Source organism: Magnolia sinica, chromosome 1, assembly GCF_029962835.1.
Source record: "Magnolia sinica isolate HGM2019 chromosome 1, MsV1, whole genome shotgun sequence".
NCBI classification, from domain to species: domain Eukaryota; kingdom Viridiplantae; phylum Streptophyta; class Magnoliopsida; order Magnoliales; family Magnoliaceae; genus Magnolia; species Magnolia sinica.
In genome coordinates, this window is record NC_080573.1 from 138,676,627 (window position 1) to 138,695,946 (window position 19,320).

At 37.7% G+C, this 19,320-nt stretch overlaps 1 protein-coding gene across 2 annotated transcripts; it reads right to left on the minus strand.

Moving 5' to 3' along the window:
* Window positions 1-423: 423 nt before the first annotated feature.
* LOC131220721 (SURP and G-patch domain-containing protein 1-like protein) lies at window positions 424-15,508 on the minus strand. 2 transcript variants are annotated; one of them, XM_058215539.1, is made up of 9 exons: window positions 15,435-15,508; window positions 10,985-11,538; window positions 9,216-9,342; window positions 5,343-5,443; window positions 3,823-3,990; window positions 2,851-2,985; window positions 2,485-2,664; window positions 1,584-1,762; window positions 424-694 (listed from the first exon to the last, which is right to left on the minus strand). In XM_058215539.1, the coding sequence occupies exons 2-9, from the start codon at window positions 11,391-11,393 to the stop codon at window positions 668-670; spliced, it is 1,326 nt and encodes a 441-aa protein (XP_058071522.1). In that variant the 5' UTR covers window positions 11,394-11,538; window positions 15,435-15,508; the 3' UTR covers window positions 424-667. The 2 variants fall into 2 exon arrangements, with proteins under 2 accessions (XP_058071522.1, XP_058071513.1); XM_058215530.1 differs by lacking the exon at window positions 15,435-15,508 and having other exon boundaries at window positions 10,985-12,173.
* Between the last annotated feature and the right edge of the window lie 3,812 nt (window positions 15,509-19,320).

Consider the following 19,320-nt stretch of genomic DNA (forward strand, 5'->3'; position numbering starts at 1 on the left):
ACCCAAACAAATCATGGCTCTAATTATGTTGATTAATCATGATCAGAAAACCATGATGCATCATCCATGATGACCTTATGTCCAGTTGGTGGCCACCAAAATGGATGATGAACATGAACTCCAAAATTCAACAAGGTTTCCATGAAGCAGTAGCACAGATTGTGCAATACAATCTTTATTTGGAGGGGCGCTCACCATCTACAGTAGACCCATGATGTGATGGATGGTTTGGTGGAGAATGGCATAATGCAGGCATGCCACATGTACAACAAGCTGCAGTCATCCAAAACTTCAGAGCATCACGTCTCTCCAAGGCCAAAAGAGTAAAGAGCAGGTGCTCCAGCATTCCTTTACAATGGATACACATTCATCTGAAACACGATGCGCTCAAAAAAATTCTTAAAGAAACGACCCAAAAAGGCAGAAGAGAAAACGCACATGATCACATACAATAAACTTCAAAGAGATGCAATTGTCTTCAACAATGAAAAACATTGATCCAAGCAGGATTTACATCCACAAATTGAACTCCAGTTGCACCAAAATCCCCATCTTTCTTTTTCCCCACTCCTTGACCGCTGCTGCAGTAGAAATAACTTCGCATCAAACTTCCACAAGAAATCACTCTTTACTCCCCCTCCTATACCTTCTTACAAGAGAAGGCTACTCAATAATATGCTTTTCTAGGATTGTTCTGCAAAAGAAAAACAAAAAGATAAACAGTATAAAAACATAAATCAATTCGACAAGAATTTTGAGTAGGTGTCATAATATGGCGGCAGCAGAAGCAACGAATCCAGTGCTATGTGCTAACATCTTATTTATGAAGCACAGTCACCATACATGCAGTGGGACATGTGCAAAATCTCTTGGGCCCTACCATGGACAATATTCCACACAAACATGCCAATCTGATGACAATAGCCACTGATTGGAGGGCCTTTGCCCATTTGCCGGTCGAGCTACTTGCTGGGACTTTGTCCAAACTGCCCATCTCTAATCGCAACAAGCCTCTCCAGACAGGCTATGGCCACCCAACCAGTTACTTCTTGTGCAAACCCCATCCATATAGTAGGGCCGAACAGATGAATCGTCAGCCTCATACATGCATGTGATTCAGAGAGAGAAGCACTTCATGACTTGGATATGCTCCTCTCTGATGAAAATTGTAAAAAAAAATAAATTCCAGGGGTATAAATGTACATAACGAATAACCAGTGTCTCCACCCAACTGAGATACAGGGCAGCATGGGTGCACCCCCATCATCGACTAGACTGCTTAATGTTATTGCAATGCAAATGGTATCTGCAGATGTACAAATCACTGTGTGCTTAATCCACATCCATCCAAAGATGTTGGGGTCATTATGGACAATGCTAAAATATACCCTTGCTTAGGTGAACAAATCACTGTACTTGCATTGTGTTTTCTTTAGTTCATTCGTCCTTTTATTTTTTCCAGGTGCATGTCTGTTGAATGTATCTCCTACCAGAACTCAGTGAATCCGCTACACTGGGTTATTCTTCAATGATAAAGGCAGAAAGAAAGAGAAAAACCAATGAACGATGCAGTTACCACTTACCAGTGGGTTTGGCCTGTAACGGTAACCAAGCATCATCCGTTTCTTATACTGCTCATAGATGTCGTCATCAGGGGTGACTTCCCCAGGTTGTTCTGCTCCAACCCCTAGGTTGTCCAATTTTACATTTCCTGCCATCACTGGATCTGCACGTCCACTCTTGGAACTGCCAAGACCCTCACCTGTGACCAACTCATTCAGTTAAAGACATTTGCTACAGATCAATGAAACAATCTTGACAGTGCATGCAATTTACACAAACCCAGTAAAAAGAAAATAAAGAAGAAGAAATAGTATTTGCATTTTGCAATAGTGTTAGCATTTTGAAAGTGATGGGAATCAATGGCTATATGGTTATATTCAGCTGAGAACGTGGCCATTTTTCCAAATCAGTAAAATATGGACCGACCATTTTATAGAGGTATTTTGTCATTTTAGAAACACAGGGGCTTTATGAGGAGCTCAGAAGCATTTTTACCACCTAAGGAATACAAAGGTCACAACTTTAGTGGTGAATTAACAGGAATAAACCACCAAGGCCTGCTTGAATTGGGAAATCCAAAAAGGTAGATATGGAAAGGAAAACATCAAAATAGAGGAATAGAAATCTGTGGATCAGAATCCTACAAATAAAAAAATTGTGTACAAGTCAATGGCAAAAAAGTGAGCCCACCAAAAAATGTGGAAATCTCCATTTCTTAGCTTTTTTTTTCTCCAAAAAAGCAGAAAACTGTGGAACTTGATTTCCACAACCGCTTTTGTTCGGAAAACAGCTGAAAACATCATATCTGAGAGGAATTTAAATTAAATTAAAAAAAAAAAAAAAAAACTTTTCCATGGTAGAAAGAAGGATTCCAACAATCCAAACAAACAGGCCCCAAATGGAAAGCTAGTTACAAACTACCTTCTCTCCATCCCATTTTGGATAGAAGCTTATGCCCAACATTGTCAGCTTGGATTTTAGCCCTTTCTGCTGCCTCTCTAGCAGCTTTTTGTGCAGCGGCATCATTGCAGCTAGACAAAAACTTCTCAAGCTCCTCAGGCGGTATATAATCGCCCATGTGATGGCCCTTTTTTACTGAAGCTGCAATTGGTACACAAAAAGAAAATATAAGAAAAGACACCAAAAACATATAAAATGCCTTATAGATTTGAGATTATACAGTTGATAAAGGAGAATCTCAGAAGAAATGAGGAAAGCTAGAGAAAGCTTAAATGAGTGACATTTCCAAAATAGAAAAAGAAAAACTGTGAAAAAGATGATGAGGACCTTGAAGAGAAGCAGGCGGAGGCATTTCATCTTTTGACTGTCTAGGCTGCCTCCTACGCTCTTCATGAGCAGCTTTTTTCATGTAGAATTCCATCATTGCAATGGGATCCGCAGCTGAAGGTCCACTTGACTCACCTGCATCAATAATTTCAGATCCCAGTTACAGTATATGAGCCAAATTTTCCACATATCACAAGAAAATAATCATCATATATGAATGTTTAAAGCTCCCAAAATTCACTTACAGTCTTGAACAATGTCCCAAGCTAAGTTTATTTTCTGCCATGCAGTCAAAAAGTTCAAGGCCAGTCTGGTAGACATCTAAAATGAGTTCATCTCATTTTAGTTATTAGTAATTATGTATGAGAGATCATGACTGTTGGTTATCAAGATTATTTCTAATCCTTACCAAGATGATCTCTAGTACATTATTTCTAATCCTTACCAAGATGATCTCTAGTACATTATTTCTAATCCTTACCAAGATGATGCCTAGTACATTATTTATGAGTAACTAAAATGAGATACCAAGATTATCTCTAATACATCATTTATGATTAACTAAAATGAGATACCAAGATTATCTCTGATAAATCATTTATGATCAACTAAAATGAGGTGAACTCATTTTTAGGCATCTAGCCATCTAATAAACATGCCCTTGATTTTTGGCAAAATAAAGTTTAATAGTTGCCATCAGCTAATGATGTCCCTACCGAAGTGGAAAATTGCGTGGCATACAAGCAAACAGTTTAAGGAATGCATGGAATTCAAAGGAAAGAAAAACCATGAAACTGAATATAGTCATGAGACCTTATATCAATAAGAACCATAATTTGCATTTTCCACTCTTTAGCTATAATTTTGCATATATCTCAAGGTTCTCAAGATAAGTATCATATCCTACTCTCATAGAAAGCTACCTCAGCAGAAGAATTCTAAGATAACAAACAAAATAAAATATATACATACCATAAGAGGACACTCTTCCCACTGATGTTGCTTGAACTGAACTTGTAGAAGACCTAGCATCCTCACTGGCCTCGTATAGGGCCGAAGCTGGGATTTGATAATTAGAATGGTGTTGAACATTACTCCTCTGAGACCCACTTGATGTTCTAGATGATGTACTTGTAGAGGCTGAATGCAAAAGTGATCCGAAGTTAACCATTAAAACTCAGATAAGAAACACAGAAATATCATGAGTTTTAATGAACAACAATGAGAAATTCAAAAAACTCAACTAAAGGAGGCAAAAATGGAGCCTATTAACTTCACACCATAATTCAATCCTTCAGGAAAGGATTGGAAATATTAACAGAAAATCAATATTTCACATCAACTGCCACTTGTTCAGCAACCAATAGATGGAGAGAAAACACGTGACTTAATACAAAGAGATGGATGAGCGGCGGGACAAGGAAGGATAGAATTGGAAATGAACACATTAATGGGAACTTGGGAGTAGCAACAATGGGTAAAGATGAGGGGAAGCAGATTTGGATGGCTTAGCCATGTGCAATGGAGACCAAGAACCACACCAGGTAGGAGTGAGTGGATTCAAGTTGAGGACTCAAAGGGCAAGGGAAAGGCCAAACAGGCATGGATGGAGGTAGTAAGAAAAGACCTAAGAACCTATTGTTTAACTGAGGATATGGTCTATGAAAGAGTGGAATGGCAAAATAGGTTCATGTAGCTGACCCGATCAGCAGGGATAAGGTTTAGATGATGATGGTTGGATTCAAAGCTACACAGTGGAGTCGAACATTGGCAGCATGTACATGAGAAGCACCCAAAAATAGCTCCCCAGACATCAAGCATATTTCCTTACAGCAAGTGCTCTTGTTATTTATAGAAATTCAGTGAGGGTGACAGTTCCGTAACTCTTTTTTATTTTAAGGATAGTTGCATAATTCATTCCAGACCAATAAAAACTAAAAGATAAGGTACCATGTGTCATATTGCAATATCTGGAAGTCAAAACCAGCACTGGCTATGAAACTGATGGTAACACCACCTTGATGAGGCCTGGAGGATCCCAATGGGTTGAGCAACTCTATACTGGACATTCAGAGAAATGAAGCATCTTATGGACTAATCCAAAAGGAAAGTGTTAGAAGAAAGTCAAAACTCGAAAATCAACATTTTGGAAACAAGAAATAGGCACTGCAAAGGATTCAGGGTTTAAATCTCAGCACATTTGTTCAGGGTTTAGGAGGATATAGGGTTAGAGCACTGCGTGCATGGACTAGATTGGAGGTTTCGAGGAAGGCTTCAGAATCTAGATGTTTAAAAATCAACAAAAGAAAGGTGGAGCATCAAGGTTACACTAAGAATAATCAAAGATGCAAGGTATAGTTAAAGTCGATGGCCAGGAGAGTTCTCGAAAATGACATGTTTTGTTATCATGACTCTATCATGCTAATCCACACTAACAGAAAACCACAAACTTCCTGAAGCCAGAAAGGGGAAGGATAGGTACCAAAAAGTACCTGATGCTTGAGAATCATTTATCTGTGCAAGAGCCTTCTCCTCTTCAATTAGTCTGTGCTCGTAATATTTGTAATTTGCACAGCTTTCATCAAATAGAAACCTGCTAGTACATGGAGCAAATAAATAGATAAAATGACAAATGACATGAGAGAAAAATAGATTAATGGTCTGCTGGCTTATGATCAAGAAGAATGAACAAAAAGTATTCTCACTAAACAAATATGCCTACAATGTTCACAAGTGAAATCATTTTCCCCTTGCTGATATAGATGTGCTGAAATTGCCTTTTTTATGTATATTAACTTCGTTAGTTAAGCAAGAGCAAAGATGCAATAAAAGAGCATAGATTACCCACATGCAAGAAGAGATCACACCCACCCTTGTGATCTCTTTGTTCTTGAACTTCTTAATAGAGTTTGTATACAATCAAGGTATCCCGTATCGGTATCGGTTGGCGTAACGGTGCCCTCCGATACCAATACGGATACGGGGGTGTAACGGCGATACGGGGGCGTAACGGCCCGTAACGGTGCAATTTTATTTTTTTATTTTTTTTGCCAAAAAAATATGAAAAAATATGGATTAAATCCAGAATATTCTAAGCATTCCAAATATGCATTCATTTATAAATTAGAACATGTTTATGGTGGTGTAACGCTCTACTATTTGGTGAGAAGTTGTATCGGACTGTCTAATGAATTTATGAACCAGATAACCTGAATTTGACTACAAAACTCATATATTTAATTTTCTAAATATATAACTTATATACTTATCCATGTGATATCATTTCTCCCAATAGTTCTTTAAAAAAATTGAAATTAAATTCAGGTACATGGCGTTGCCAATTTGGGGCTGACTTGGAGGACCAATCCATGCCCCAAATCAGCCTCAGATTCATGCAATTTATTGGCATTATCCCACTTATGAATTGGTGGACATTTATTGGATAGTGAATCATGAAAAAAATCAAAAGGCCCTATTTTTAAAAATAAGCATCCACAAATTAACAATTAAAACTATTCAAACAATTTGATTTTGGCATTGTGAGTTAGCAACTACTGTTCATAATTTAATTGGTAAATTTTAAGTTAATACATGTCTCGTGTACAATTTTTTAAGGGCCCGAATTAGGCGGGACTCAGATTGTGAAGTGTAGCACACAAGTGTCAAAGTTTTTTGAGCCCCACCGTGATGCATATGTTATATCCACAACGTCCATCCATTTTGCCAAATAATTTTAGGGCATGAGCCCAAAAATGAGGCAGATCGAAAGCTCAGGTGGACCGCACCATAAGAAACAACAATAATTAAACTTCCACCATTGAAAGTTTATTGGGGGCTACAAAGTTTTAGATCAAGCTGACATGTGTGTTTTCCCTTCATCCACGTCAGTGTGACCCAATTAACAGGTTACAACGGACCCGTGTAACAAAACAATGCACGTGCACTATTTAGCGTGCACCGCAGAACACAAAAAAAATTAATAAATAAATAAATAATAAATGCGTGGCTGTGAAACAGTCCATTCCATTTTTGTTGCCGGAAATGAAAAAGAAGAGAGGGAAACCGCCGAAAAGAAAAGAGGGAAAGAAGAGAGAGAGAGAGAGAGAGAGAGAGAGAGAGAGAGAGAGAGAGAGGAGGAGGGGAGAGAATCTGCTGCCATTACAGGAGAAAAGAAGAAGAGGAAGAAGAAGGATTGTGGGAGATTGCTGCTGTGATTCTCTCCCACGACTCCACACCTTCCTATTTTCTTTAGGCCCGTAACAGCCATTATAGGGCCGTAACGGCCGTTACGGTCACAAAATCGGGGGGGTGACGGTGTCGGCCGTTACCGTTACGTATCGGCTGATATGGCCGTATCGTAACGGATACAGGACACCCTGTAGACAATTGAAAAAAGGCAACATTTACCCACCTTGCTATCTCTTTGTTCTTGAACCAATTGAACTTTTACAATTAAAAAAACACTACATTTACTTCAAGGAACCTGACTAGAGCATTCAAGGTTTTTAAGTTTCATCAAGTAACTCAAATATCCTAACAACCTAGAGAAGAAGAAGGAGAAGACAGGGCTTTCCTATGATAGGGTTAAGTACACTTTCTTCCCTGCATCGTGCAATATTTCCCAAAATATCACAATGTATCAACAAGTTATCGATACATTGCGACATTTTTAAAATATCACAGTTATAACCTTTGCATCTTCAATACCATCAATACATATCGTCAACACCATCCTCAGCCCCCTTTGCAAAAATTTTGGAAACCCCGCATGCTCAATCATAGATTTTGGCCTCTGATTTTTGAATTTGGAAAAATTGGAGAAAATCTGGTTTTCAATTTTGGCCTCCAATTTTCAACTCTCATACATGTCTTCTATGATCTTTAAATTATATATGAGCTGATTTTGTATATAACTGCATTACTTCTATCAAACAACGCATAGTTCAGGTCCCTATAGAAAGGAAACTCATTATGTGTACTTGTTTTTTGTGATCTTTTGAGTTCTAAGTATACAATAATGTCTTTTTGACAGCCCCTGAAGTTTCATTGAAAAACTCAACCAATTTCCCAATGTTTCCCAAAAATGGCAAACATTATGCAATGCATGTGATATTTCCCATGAGATGCTTGATATGTTTCCGTATCCCAAGGGTGCAATACACGCAGCATCAATACTGATACAGAAAATGCTGGCGATACACATAACGATAACGATACATAAATTCCCCCACTATATGCAATACTATCGATGATATTGATACATGTTTCCATATCCCAATGGTGTGATACATATAATGATAACGACACATAAATTCCCTGTTCTATATGCAATATTATCAATGATATCGATACATGTTTCCATACCCCAAGGGTGTGATACGTATAACGATAATGATACATACAACCTTTGCAGCTAGGACATGCCATAATTTACAACAAGAGCCAGAATGATTCTAACTTTGCTTAAGAAGCAACTGTCTCACTATTGAGATGCAAGCCGTCCCATAGTTGCACAAAGTGTGAAAAGGCAACAGATTCGGGTGCAGGAGTAGATAAACGTCCATTTCAAAATGTTAACAACTATAAAAAATTAGGAAGTGGGGGTTCAAAGGATTGTACAACTAAGAGCTGAGCATACTGAAATAATTAGAATCACATAAGTCACCACCAATACACACCATGGGAAGATATACATTGAAAAGCATGAACCAAACAAATAATAATAATAATTCAAGCATATATTGAAGAACGGTATCTGGGAAAGATTACTTAAAAGAAACTAACAAGCACATACTGAATTTCTCTCCCTCTCTCTCTGACTCACTCACGGACACAAAATAACACGTCTTAGTAAACATGGTACTAGCTGCAAAGTGGTATCACAGTTTTTGCTTCACTATTGCCTACAAATCCTTCAAAATATTTTCTTTTAAATGCAGTGGAAATTGCAAGTAGACCTTGCAAAACAAGCAAAAATAAAGGAGCTCCATACGGGCCAGAAATGGACAGTCCATTGAAAAAAAAAAAAAATGCAGCACAGTGGAAACTATGATCATATCATCCCATGACTATGCCGCATGGTCTTAAGCATGATTTGGCAGTCCTCTATAAGCCATACAAATGATAACATGATGCTTATACAACTAGGTTATAAAAAGCTAAAGGGGTAGCTCATCCGGAAAAGGCTGCCAACATATCATAAAGGGCAAACAAGGAAAAGAAAAAAGATCCACAGCATAAATAAACTGCATTTGAGCTTGATACTAAGTAATGAAAATTAGCACCCAAAATGGAAAATATTCCATTGCGAAAGAAGAAAGCATACTTAAAAGGTGTATATTCCAATGCGAAAGAAGAAAGCATACTTAAAAGGTGTATCTCCAGGATTCCTTTGACGTGCAACATGTTCAAACTGTCGTCCATTTTTTGCCACAAAACTTGCTAACTTGTCTGCAACTTTCTTCACTGCAGGATCATTTGGGGGAGATGGTGCTGCATGTCACTTAAGAACTGATTAATACCGAGAGCATCAAACAGGGGAATGCAAATTACTCTTGTAGCAGGGCGTGCCACATTTTCGAATTCTTTCAATCAACATCTCTTTCCACCAAGGTCGATAGACACTTAAGACAAAGCTGCATTCATGAGACAAGAAACTTTCAAGAATGTCTTTTTCACATTCCCCAAGTCGAGAATAGAGAAGATGTAAATCACTACACAGACAGACTCCTAGGTGTTACAAATGGTATGGACTAGAGGAAATGAAATTTCCAGCATGAAACATATTCTTTAGATTAGGCATAGATAATATGGTAGGAAAAATAGATTAAGCAAACCCATCACTACTCTACAGCTATGCTACTCTTCTATCTTCAAGGTGAATACTGCAGTAAAGTTGGGGGCTGCCAATTCCAAGGCCAAATTCAGATGCTGAGGTGATAATCATGATGCTTCAGTTCATGCTGCTTGTTAGTTAGTACTTGTAGGCCTTCAACCAATTACTATATCAAAATGTTAGAACTTTCTGGCATGAGGTTTGCATCGTAAGTCAACTTAGTCACGGATAAAATTTAGATATCGTAATCTGAACTTGGCAGCTCTGAGAACAAGGTAATAAACAAACGGCATATTTAAGTGGATGGAATGTTTCCGTTTGTGAAAACAGCAGAAGGATGACAAATCCATAAACAAAGTTGCAAACAACTACGGTGATATACTGCATTATGGAGGCATGATATAGTTATATCTTGAAAAGGAAACTGGAAAGTAAACATGCATTGGAAAATTTGAATGCAAATTATGGTCAAGTGTGTAACCAAAATGATCAGCAAACAACAACAGCAAATCTAATTAGAAAAAAATAAAAATAAAAAAACTATTTCATTTTTCAGCAGTTACTCCTGGGAAGATCATTTTCCATCCTCCATGAACTTTTAATTAACTGAAGGAAAGAAAAATAACCAAAGAGAAACGGTAAAAGATAGATAGTGAACCATCTCCCCAGGAGATTGTGAAGTCTGAATTTTGGATGCTCAATTATGTAAAGAAAAGGGGACAAGTGGAACTATTTGAGACCAAGGACCTTGCATAAATGGCCATTTGGGCATTTGAGAAAACTGCTTGGCTCCCGATTTATCATGTAAGCTTCAATAGAGCATTGAAATGAAATCATCAACAAAGTAGCAGCTTTATCATTCTTTTAACAAAAATTGCAGAGAGCCACAGCATTCACACATGGAAATGGAAACAGCAGCAGCAAAGGTCATTAAGAAACAGTAATGTAAAACAAATTGCCTCTAAAATGAACCTAGGCAAAATGCCAGTCCAACATGTAGGGTATCCAGCAGAAAATACTTCTTCTAGCCACTGGCCAGCAGCTAAGACATTGTTTTTGTGCTTTATTTTGCAATCAGTTTCCTTTTTGTTTTTGGAACTTGTAATAGCAGGTAAATTTGGACAGGTAAGAAAGAGAGAAAAAAGGAAATGGAAATGGCAACATTTCCAAATAGAGAGACAACAAAACCATCATATCAGCAGTTTGCAAAGCCAATGGATACCAGAAAGAGCATAGATCAGAAAAGACATTTCAAATCCAGTATGGTAGATAAAGTATCTGTATAAAAGCAGTAATTACCAACATCCCCTTCGTCCGACGAAGTCCCGGAGACATCTGGTTGACCCAACTTCTGCCGTTTTGCTGGTCCGTCGCTGAGCCCATTTCCTGTATCCCCTTCATCATCATCTTCATCTGCACCTAACTTAACAGGAGCTACTGTAAGCTTTGACTTCTGTTTCAAGCTGAATGCAAGTTTGCCATTTGAAGTGGATGGGATAGACTTCCGGACGTCATTTGTTTTATCATCCAATGCAATCTTACTACTGGTAGCATTGGGCCTTAAAGACCCCGATGAATTGCATGTTATGCCAGATTTAGACTCTGATGCCTCCGCCTCCTTCACCTTCTTCTCTTGTTGAAGCTGTTTAAACTTTTCCATAAAGGACCCATCATTAACAAAAAGACTAGAACCACTTCGTTTGTCCATCGGTGACCAATTTACAGGCCAGGAATTTAACACGTGTCGCTAAGAGCCCTTCACTAAAATCCTCTGTTTTGCCAAGCTGCCTTTCTGAACAATAACTCGTTGTAATGGAAAGCTCATAAGCTGATCCCTTTTATCAGGAAACTGGCTGCATTCCTTAAGCTTCAAATCAGAAAAGGACTAGTATGCAACCATTATGGTAATGAAACGCACAAGATTACAAGCATACATATGAAATATGCCATTTTTTAACAAATAACTGCATTTAAGTAGTAAGAAATAGCAACAAATAGATCCCTGATTCTGTGTCAAAAAAAGCTGGGGGGAAAAAAGTGCTTACTCAAAACAAGTAACTCCAGCTGGAAAAACTCAAGGTGTGAATGACTTTAGGAACCAGTTTACATAATGTAACATGGATCAATGTTTCAAATAGCACTTGTATCGAGGTGTAGCTAGAGCGCTACGTAGCGTAGCAAAATAGTGTAAATCCCCTATAGCGTACACTACAATGTATTTATTTATTTATTATTATATGTTTTCTTTGTACCTAATGTTGAGGAATGTGACACTTGCTTTGTATTTAATACTTTTAACCTTTAGGATTTTTATTTCTTTTCATACTTGTGACTTGTGGTTTCAATAAGACATTATTAATTAAAGTAGTTTGCTTAGAAAGTTATTGATGTGATAATTATTTGATTTGGTTGATATATTGGCCTTTGATAAATGATAATTAATAACTTGTTTAAACATGCTTATACTTGAAAGAAAGAAACATCTTTTAGGCATTTACCATTTATCATATTTTCTATTTTTAAATTTAAAAATAGAAGAATCATATCGCTTACACTACACGCTATGCTATTTACGCTACAGAGGGTTGAGCACTACACAACACACTATTGCTAATTAAAACACTGACGTAGAAAAGCCAAAACTGAAAATTGTTTTCTCACCAATCAAGCGTTTAAAAAAGAAGAAGAAGAAGAAGAGAAAATAAAAGAAATAAAAGAAATAGGATAAGAAAGGTAGATGGATAAAAACATCCAGCAGACATTTTTTGCCCAAAACCCTGGCAAAACATTAAAAATAGACGTGGACATATGATTGTTTCTAATGATTCACTTGGTTTTATTTATCAATACAAGATGTTGAATGCACGGCTGGATGATTGTTCATCATAGCAAGATTTTCCAATTAACCATTACTTGCAAGACAAACAGTGATGCTCTGCAATTGATTAATCCTAGAACCATTGCAGAGATCACCTCTTACCGCCTGATTTTTTTAAAATAATGATTCCAAGGAAACACATGATTTTTTTTTCTTTTTTTCCTTTTTGGTTATATCCATAATATGATATGATATAATGAAGCTACGATGACAAGGTAAAACCAGTGTTTCAAATAGCGCCCGTAGCGTAGCGGTAGAGTACGCTACGTAGCGTAGCGTGGCCGTAGCACTACGTAGTGTCCTAAATAGCGTAAATCCTACGCTCCAGGGGTCGTAGCGTATGCTACAGCTACGTAGCATGTAGCGTCCGTAGCGTAAGCTACAATGTATTTTTTTACTATTTTTTATTTTTTTCACGTTTTCTTTGTTTCTAATGTTGAGGAATGTGACACTTGTATTGTACTTAGTACTTTTAACCTATGGGATTTTTATTTCTTTTCATAATTTTGACTTGTGGTTTCAATTAGACATTATTAATTTAAGTGGTTGGCTTAGAAAGTTGTTGATGTGATAATTATTTGATTTGGCTTATATATGTGGATTGACTTTTGATATATGATAACTAATAACTTTTTTGAACATGCTTATAATTAATAAAATGAATCATCTTTTAGGCATTTTTATATATTTTTTTTCCCTTTTTTCACCATTTATTATATTTGTCATATTTTTAAATTAAAAAATAGAAGTATTGTTTAGCTTACGCTACACGCTACGTATTTACGATAAACGCTATAGAGGGTTGAGCGCTACGCATCATGCTACCGCTATTTAAAACACTGGGTAAAACAATAAAGTACATTTGAAAAATGCTTGAATCATCAAATGATCTCCCATCTTTTCTTAGTGGAGATTTTTTTAGGGAAAAAAAAGGCAACAAAATTACCATCCATTGTTTTTTTCCTGTATCGTAACTAAGATAACTGAAATTCTGAGCATGGATCTTAATGAATAGGCAGATTAGTTTAAGGAGCCGTTTGGGAGCCTGGATTCACAACCCCCTGGATTTGAAACCCTCTGGATTTAAAATCCTCCTATTGTGTTTGGCACCCTGGATTAGTAATCAACTTTAATCCAAAAGTAGCTATGTATATGGAATATTTACAGGGGTTTGAATTTAATTATTAAATCAACTTTAATACCTCTAATTAGTGAACGTATGCAATGTTTGACACAGTGGTTGTAATAAGCCTGCTGAAATATATACTTTGCCCGAAAATGATGAAATTCCAAGTCTTGGATGGGACACAAGCACAAGATCATGTCCAAGTGACTAACCAAGAATTTTTAACCATTGATTTAAATGGACAATGTTTGGACAGCGTTGATCATCATATTAAAGTAATTATAGTGATGCAATTGATAATCTAGTTGTTTTGGGATATCATTAGTGGGCCATTTGCCCAATAGTCTAATAATCTAGTGACACACATATTACACATGCAACTCTTGGAAGGATTTTAGATGTAATCCAAACTCTCACCGTGGATTTGAAACCCCCTCTTTGAGGGGATTTGAAACCCCCTGGATTTGAAACCCCCATTTACTTTATGGTGCCAAACAACCAGGGGATTTGAAATCCCCTCGAATCCCCCCAAATCCATGGTGCCAAACGACCCCTAACTTGCAAATTAGACATACTTTCTAGTTTTTCATTTAACAAAAAAAAATTAAAAAATTAAAAAAAAATCTATGCTTCTAAACCCAAAAAAGAAAAAAAATCAGTTTCATTGACAGACGGGGAAAAGAACAAAGATAAGTGTCAAGATTGCTTGAGAACTAAAAGATCAGATTTGAGGCTGTCATTCTATCCCGAATAACAATACACATGAAAAAAGAAAGGGAATCTTCGCAAAACGAAATCAATATCGTAACTATTTTGAGGGGGTTGATGGGGTCTACGTGATGCATGCTGATTATTATGCATAGACCCATCTCCCACTGTCCATGGACATCAGCAGGAATGCGAAACACTTCAAGATCTGAATGCTCGATCAAACCAAATTGCAATAATCCAATTCAATGTAGAAGAAATGACCAACGCAACGCAAGGTTGGCGAACACTGTTATTTATTCAAGATGACGGCTGCACCTCTAATTGCAGTTCCATGCACTTTGAGTTGGAACCAAAAGAACTGCAAAGTCGATATGCAAGTCCCTCCTAATGAACACTGTAGGGTTGCCTGCCAGTGTGACAAATACAGCTGAGATTTTGAAAATCTTACGATAACATCGTGAAAAATAACTGAATGATATTATCGCAGTATTATCGTGAAATTTTCAAAATCCCAGCAGATTTCAAATATCGTAATTTTGAATTTATTCACTAATCGCAGTAAATATCTTTAGATGTTTTTTTATTTTTGGCTATGTTTTACCGATATATCCCGAGAAAAACTTTAAAATTTGAAAATCTACCAATAAATTTTCAGGCTGAGAAATTACCAAGAATAAGATTAGCCACTATGTGGCCAGCACCCGTCATTCCCGCCTCATCGAAATGAATTATTGCAATCCAATCTACTAGAGTGTCCAAACCTGGACTAAAAAACAATTCCTTACAAAGTTGGAAGAAAAAAAAATCGAAGAAATATCGAAATCAAAAGCCGCTTCAGATCAAAAGAAGATAGAGAAATCCTGAAACCCTAGATGACGAAATTTCTCATATTTTCGGGGAACCCTAACAATCTCTGGAATCCTGCCCATCCCAACTAGATGAAGTGAATCTAGACAAGCGAACCCTACATGAAACCCTAGCTCGATAGGAATGCATGCAATCGAGGAGATTTTAGGGGGGAGAATTTCTCATACCTCTGCTATAGAAGGGTTGAGAATAACCAGATCTTGGATCTTCTCCTTTCCTCTGGGATAGAGAATTTAGACAGCTGGATAGGAAGCGGATTGACTGGTGTATCCGCAATCGCATATATTTCAACTCCTCCAGGAACGCAGATTCCTTTGCAAAAGAGAGCTGACGATAGGAAGTGGATTGGCTGGTGTACCTCCCACCAGCTATATAGTTGCTATATTGACATCAGCATGTTCTGTGGGTCTGATCATGAGGTATGTGTTACATCTAAACCGTCCATCCATTTTTCGAGATCATATTAAGGCTTGAGACGGAAAATAAGATATATCTAACTATCAAGTGGACCACACTGCAAAAACCAGTAGGATATTGAACGTCTACCATTGAAACCCTTCTTGGGGCCACGGAAGTTTTGGATGAATATGAAATTTGTTTTTCCTCTTAATTCAGGTATTTGTGACCGTATGAACGGATTGGATGGTAAATAAACATTATGGTGGGCCCTACGAATTGATTAATGGTGAAAATCATTATCTGATATTTGTGGTGTGGTCCAGATGATCTTTGGATATTACTTATTTTTTGTATAATGCTCTAAATGACCTCTTAAAATAGATGAACAGTGTAGATATAATAAATACATCACTGTAGGGGCCATGTAACTTTGATCTCCTTTAAACCGTTCGTACAACTCGGAGCTCGAGGAGCGTCAGTGCTCGTCTTTGTGGTACACCAGCCAATCCGCTACTCCGAAGGTACACCAGTCAATCCTGCCCTGGAAACCTAGGTGGGGCCCACCGTGAAGTCTGTTAGAAATCCACCCCGTCCATACGTTTTATGAGCTCATTTTATTACAACAGGTGAAAAATGAACCAGATCTAATACCCAAGTGGGCCCAAAAAGTGAGGATTAAAATTATACAGTTGAAATATTTGTGGAGCCACAGAAGTTTTGAGTCAGGGTAATATTTGTTTTTTCAATTCATCCCATTAATAATGACGTTATGAACGGTATAGATCTCATTTAAAAATAACTGTTGACCCTAGAGAGGTTTCAACGGTAGGAATTTCCCTGCCCACATTTTATTTTAGTGAGGCCCATTTGAGTCTTGGATACTACTCAATTTTGGTCTCAAGTCCTAAGAGGATCTCAAAAAACGGATTTACGGGTTAGATTTCTCTAAAATTTCATGGTGGGCCTACCTAGGTTTCTAGTGCAGGATCTTCCTACGAAAGGCTTTCGCAGGAAATCCGCGTCCTGGACAGCGGGAGCGGATTAGGTGAGACCCCGGCCTCACCCAAGACGGTGCGGCCCTTACCGTGGGGACCACCTTGATGTATATATTCTGTATCCACACCGTCTATGCTTTTTTGCAAATCGTCTTAGTATGTTATGAAAAAAATGAAGCAGATCCAATTGTCAAGTGGACTATACCATAGGAAACTACCCTTCATACAGTCTTTCGTAATCTTGTCAATAGATTGGATGGACAATAAAAACTAGAAAACATTAAAGTTATCCATCAGAAGCTTTCAATGACAGAGAGTTCAATCACCATTGTTTCTTAAAGTATGGACCACCTGGATTTAAGATCTTTTACACTTTTGTGTTCATTACCTAAAATGATCGGGAACAATAGATGGACAGTATCATATAAAATAAATTAATATAAGTTGAGCCTCAGAATAAGGATGCACGTCTTGGGTGAGTTGTGAGGAATTAATTAAAATAACCTTTACTCTATGATTCTAAGTGATATTTAAGTCCTTTGGCTATTTTTAACTTTTTCCAAACAAAAAAGATCCTACGCTCACCTTTCACGCATGCCGTGGTAGTTTTTGTTATAAGCCGAAAGGTCTTTTAAAAACAGGGTGTGGAATTCACTAAAATATTAATGTGGGTCACCCATTAGGCGATTAAATTCATTCACTTTAATCAAACGGTATTATCATTTTTTAAAAAAATGGAAATATCTTTAGCCCACAATTGAATTCATGTTACAAGTTTTACTTCCAATTTTGAACAAATGATATGAAATTAAAACTCATTTTATATGGATGGTTTAGATCAGCTATAAGACATCCAATGAGCCTTACAAATATGTGAGATGAGTTAAATAGGTAGTTCCCTTCCATGGGAATGTTACACGGGAGTGTTATTTAGCCATTTTTTTTCTCTTTTCTTTTTTGGTTTTTTTCCTTTCACAGGACCAACTCGGCCATTAGGAGTATGGTCACTTTCGTTTGACCTACTTTGGCGAGCTTCGGACATCATTTTCTTCATTTTTAAGAGATTTTTTGGGTTTTTTTTTTTTGAAAATTTTTAATCATACTCTTCGATGTAAAAGTTATGCTTACCAAAGAAAAGTAAGATTAGGATAATCCGAATTTCCATCAATCAGTCAATTAATTCACTGACCTGATTAGTCTGCTCAATTGACTTCCATCAATCGAACTACGTTGAATTTTTTGTTAATTTCCCTTTGAAATTTTTCTGATTTATTGGTGTTTTGAACGTACTTACTCCACATCCTACATCATGATAGATCTCATGTTGGGCTGGCTCAAGTTAAGTATTATATTAGGCCTGGCCTTGGACTGACTCCTTTTTGAGGTTAGCTAAACCACAAGCGTGAATGAGACCCAAAATGGTACAAATTAGACAAATCTAGCCACCCCTCTGTGAGCTTTTTGCCAATGGAATGGGCCACTGTTCTAACCATTCTTTTGTGCATACTGCTGGTCTGATAGCTACTTGATTTTGGAATGTGGCCTTCCTACTTATGGTCCATGGGAGCAAGAGCCTCAACGGCATGGCTACTTTTTCAAGGGAATAACCAATTCCCTCCACTAGTCCATTTCGATACACCGTCTTAACATCCCAACGTGTCTGGCCTAAGTCATCTGAGTCGACTCGGACCCAGACTCAGACTCGGTAGGATTGGAAGTCACCCTCTCCTTATAGTTGGGTCTTCTAGCCTTGTCTGGCTCCCATGGTGGGACCTCATATTCCGCTGCAATCATGCGGTACAGGTCCGACAATGCTACCCTGCACCTAATGTCGTGGTCACTTCGATTCTCATTGTTTCCTGTCGGAGTCCATCTTGGTTACGGAGCTGCCTCTTTTTTGATAGACGGAGTTGATTTCTCACGGACCGCAGTGGGGCACATACTTGTTGGAAATGGATTAGCTACTCCCCTGCCACCATCTAATTGCTGGTGGTCAGTGCTATGTGGGCCCCACCATGATGTATGTGTTTCAACAATGCCATCCATCTATTTTTCTAGATCATTTTAGGGTATGAGACAAAAAACAAGGTATATCAAAATCTCAAATGTACCACATTTAGGGGTGTACATGAACCGAGCTAGTTCGATTAGCTCGCTCGACTCAATTCAAAAAAGCTCGATTCAACTCAATTCGAAGCTGAGTTCGAGCCAAGTCGAGCTGATATTTTTGAGCTCAAAATTGAGTTTGAGCCGAGTTCCAGCAGGCCCTAGCTCAACTCAACTCGGAGTGAATCCAACTCGAATCAAACTTGGATCGAGCTAGTTTGCTGACTCAATTTCTTTGCCATTGATGTTGCTCACCAAGTGTTTGATAAAATAACTCAACTAAGTGTGACCAGTGGCAAGGAAGGTATGTACATGAAACAAAATTATTATTTTTTCATACTTTTTTATGTTGCTTACAAGGTGTTTGGCAAAATACCTGTAAAACTATTGCTTCTGTTTCACATACAAAGTGATTTCGAAGGTGCAGTTCAAGTGTTTGTAGAAACGCCTTAATGGTGAACTTGGCTCAATCTTGGCTTAAACTTAGCCCGAGCTGCTGATCGAACCAAGCTAAGCTGGTCAATCAGGCTCGAAAGATTGAGCCAAGCCAAGT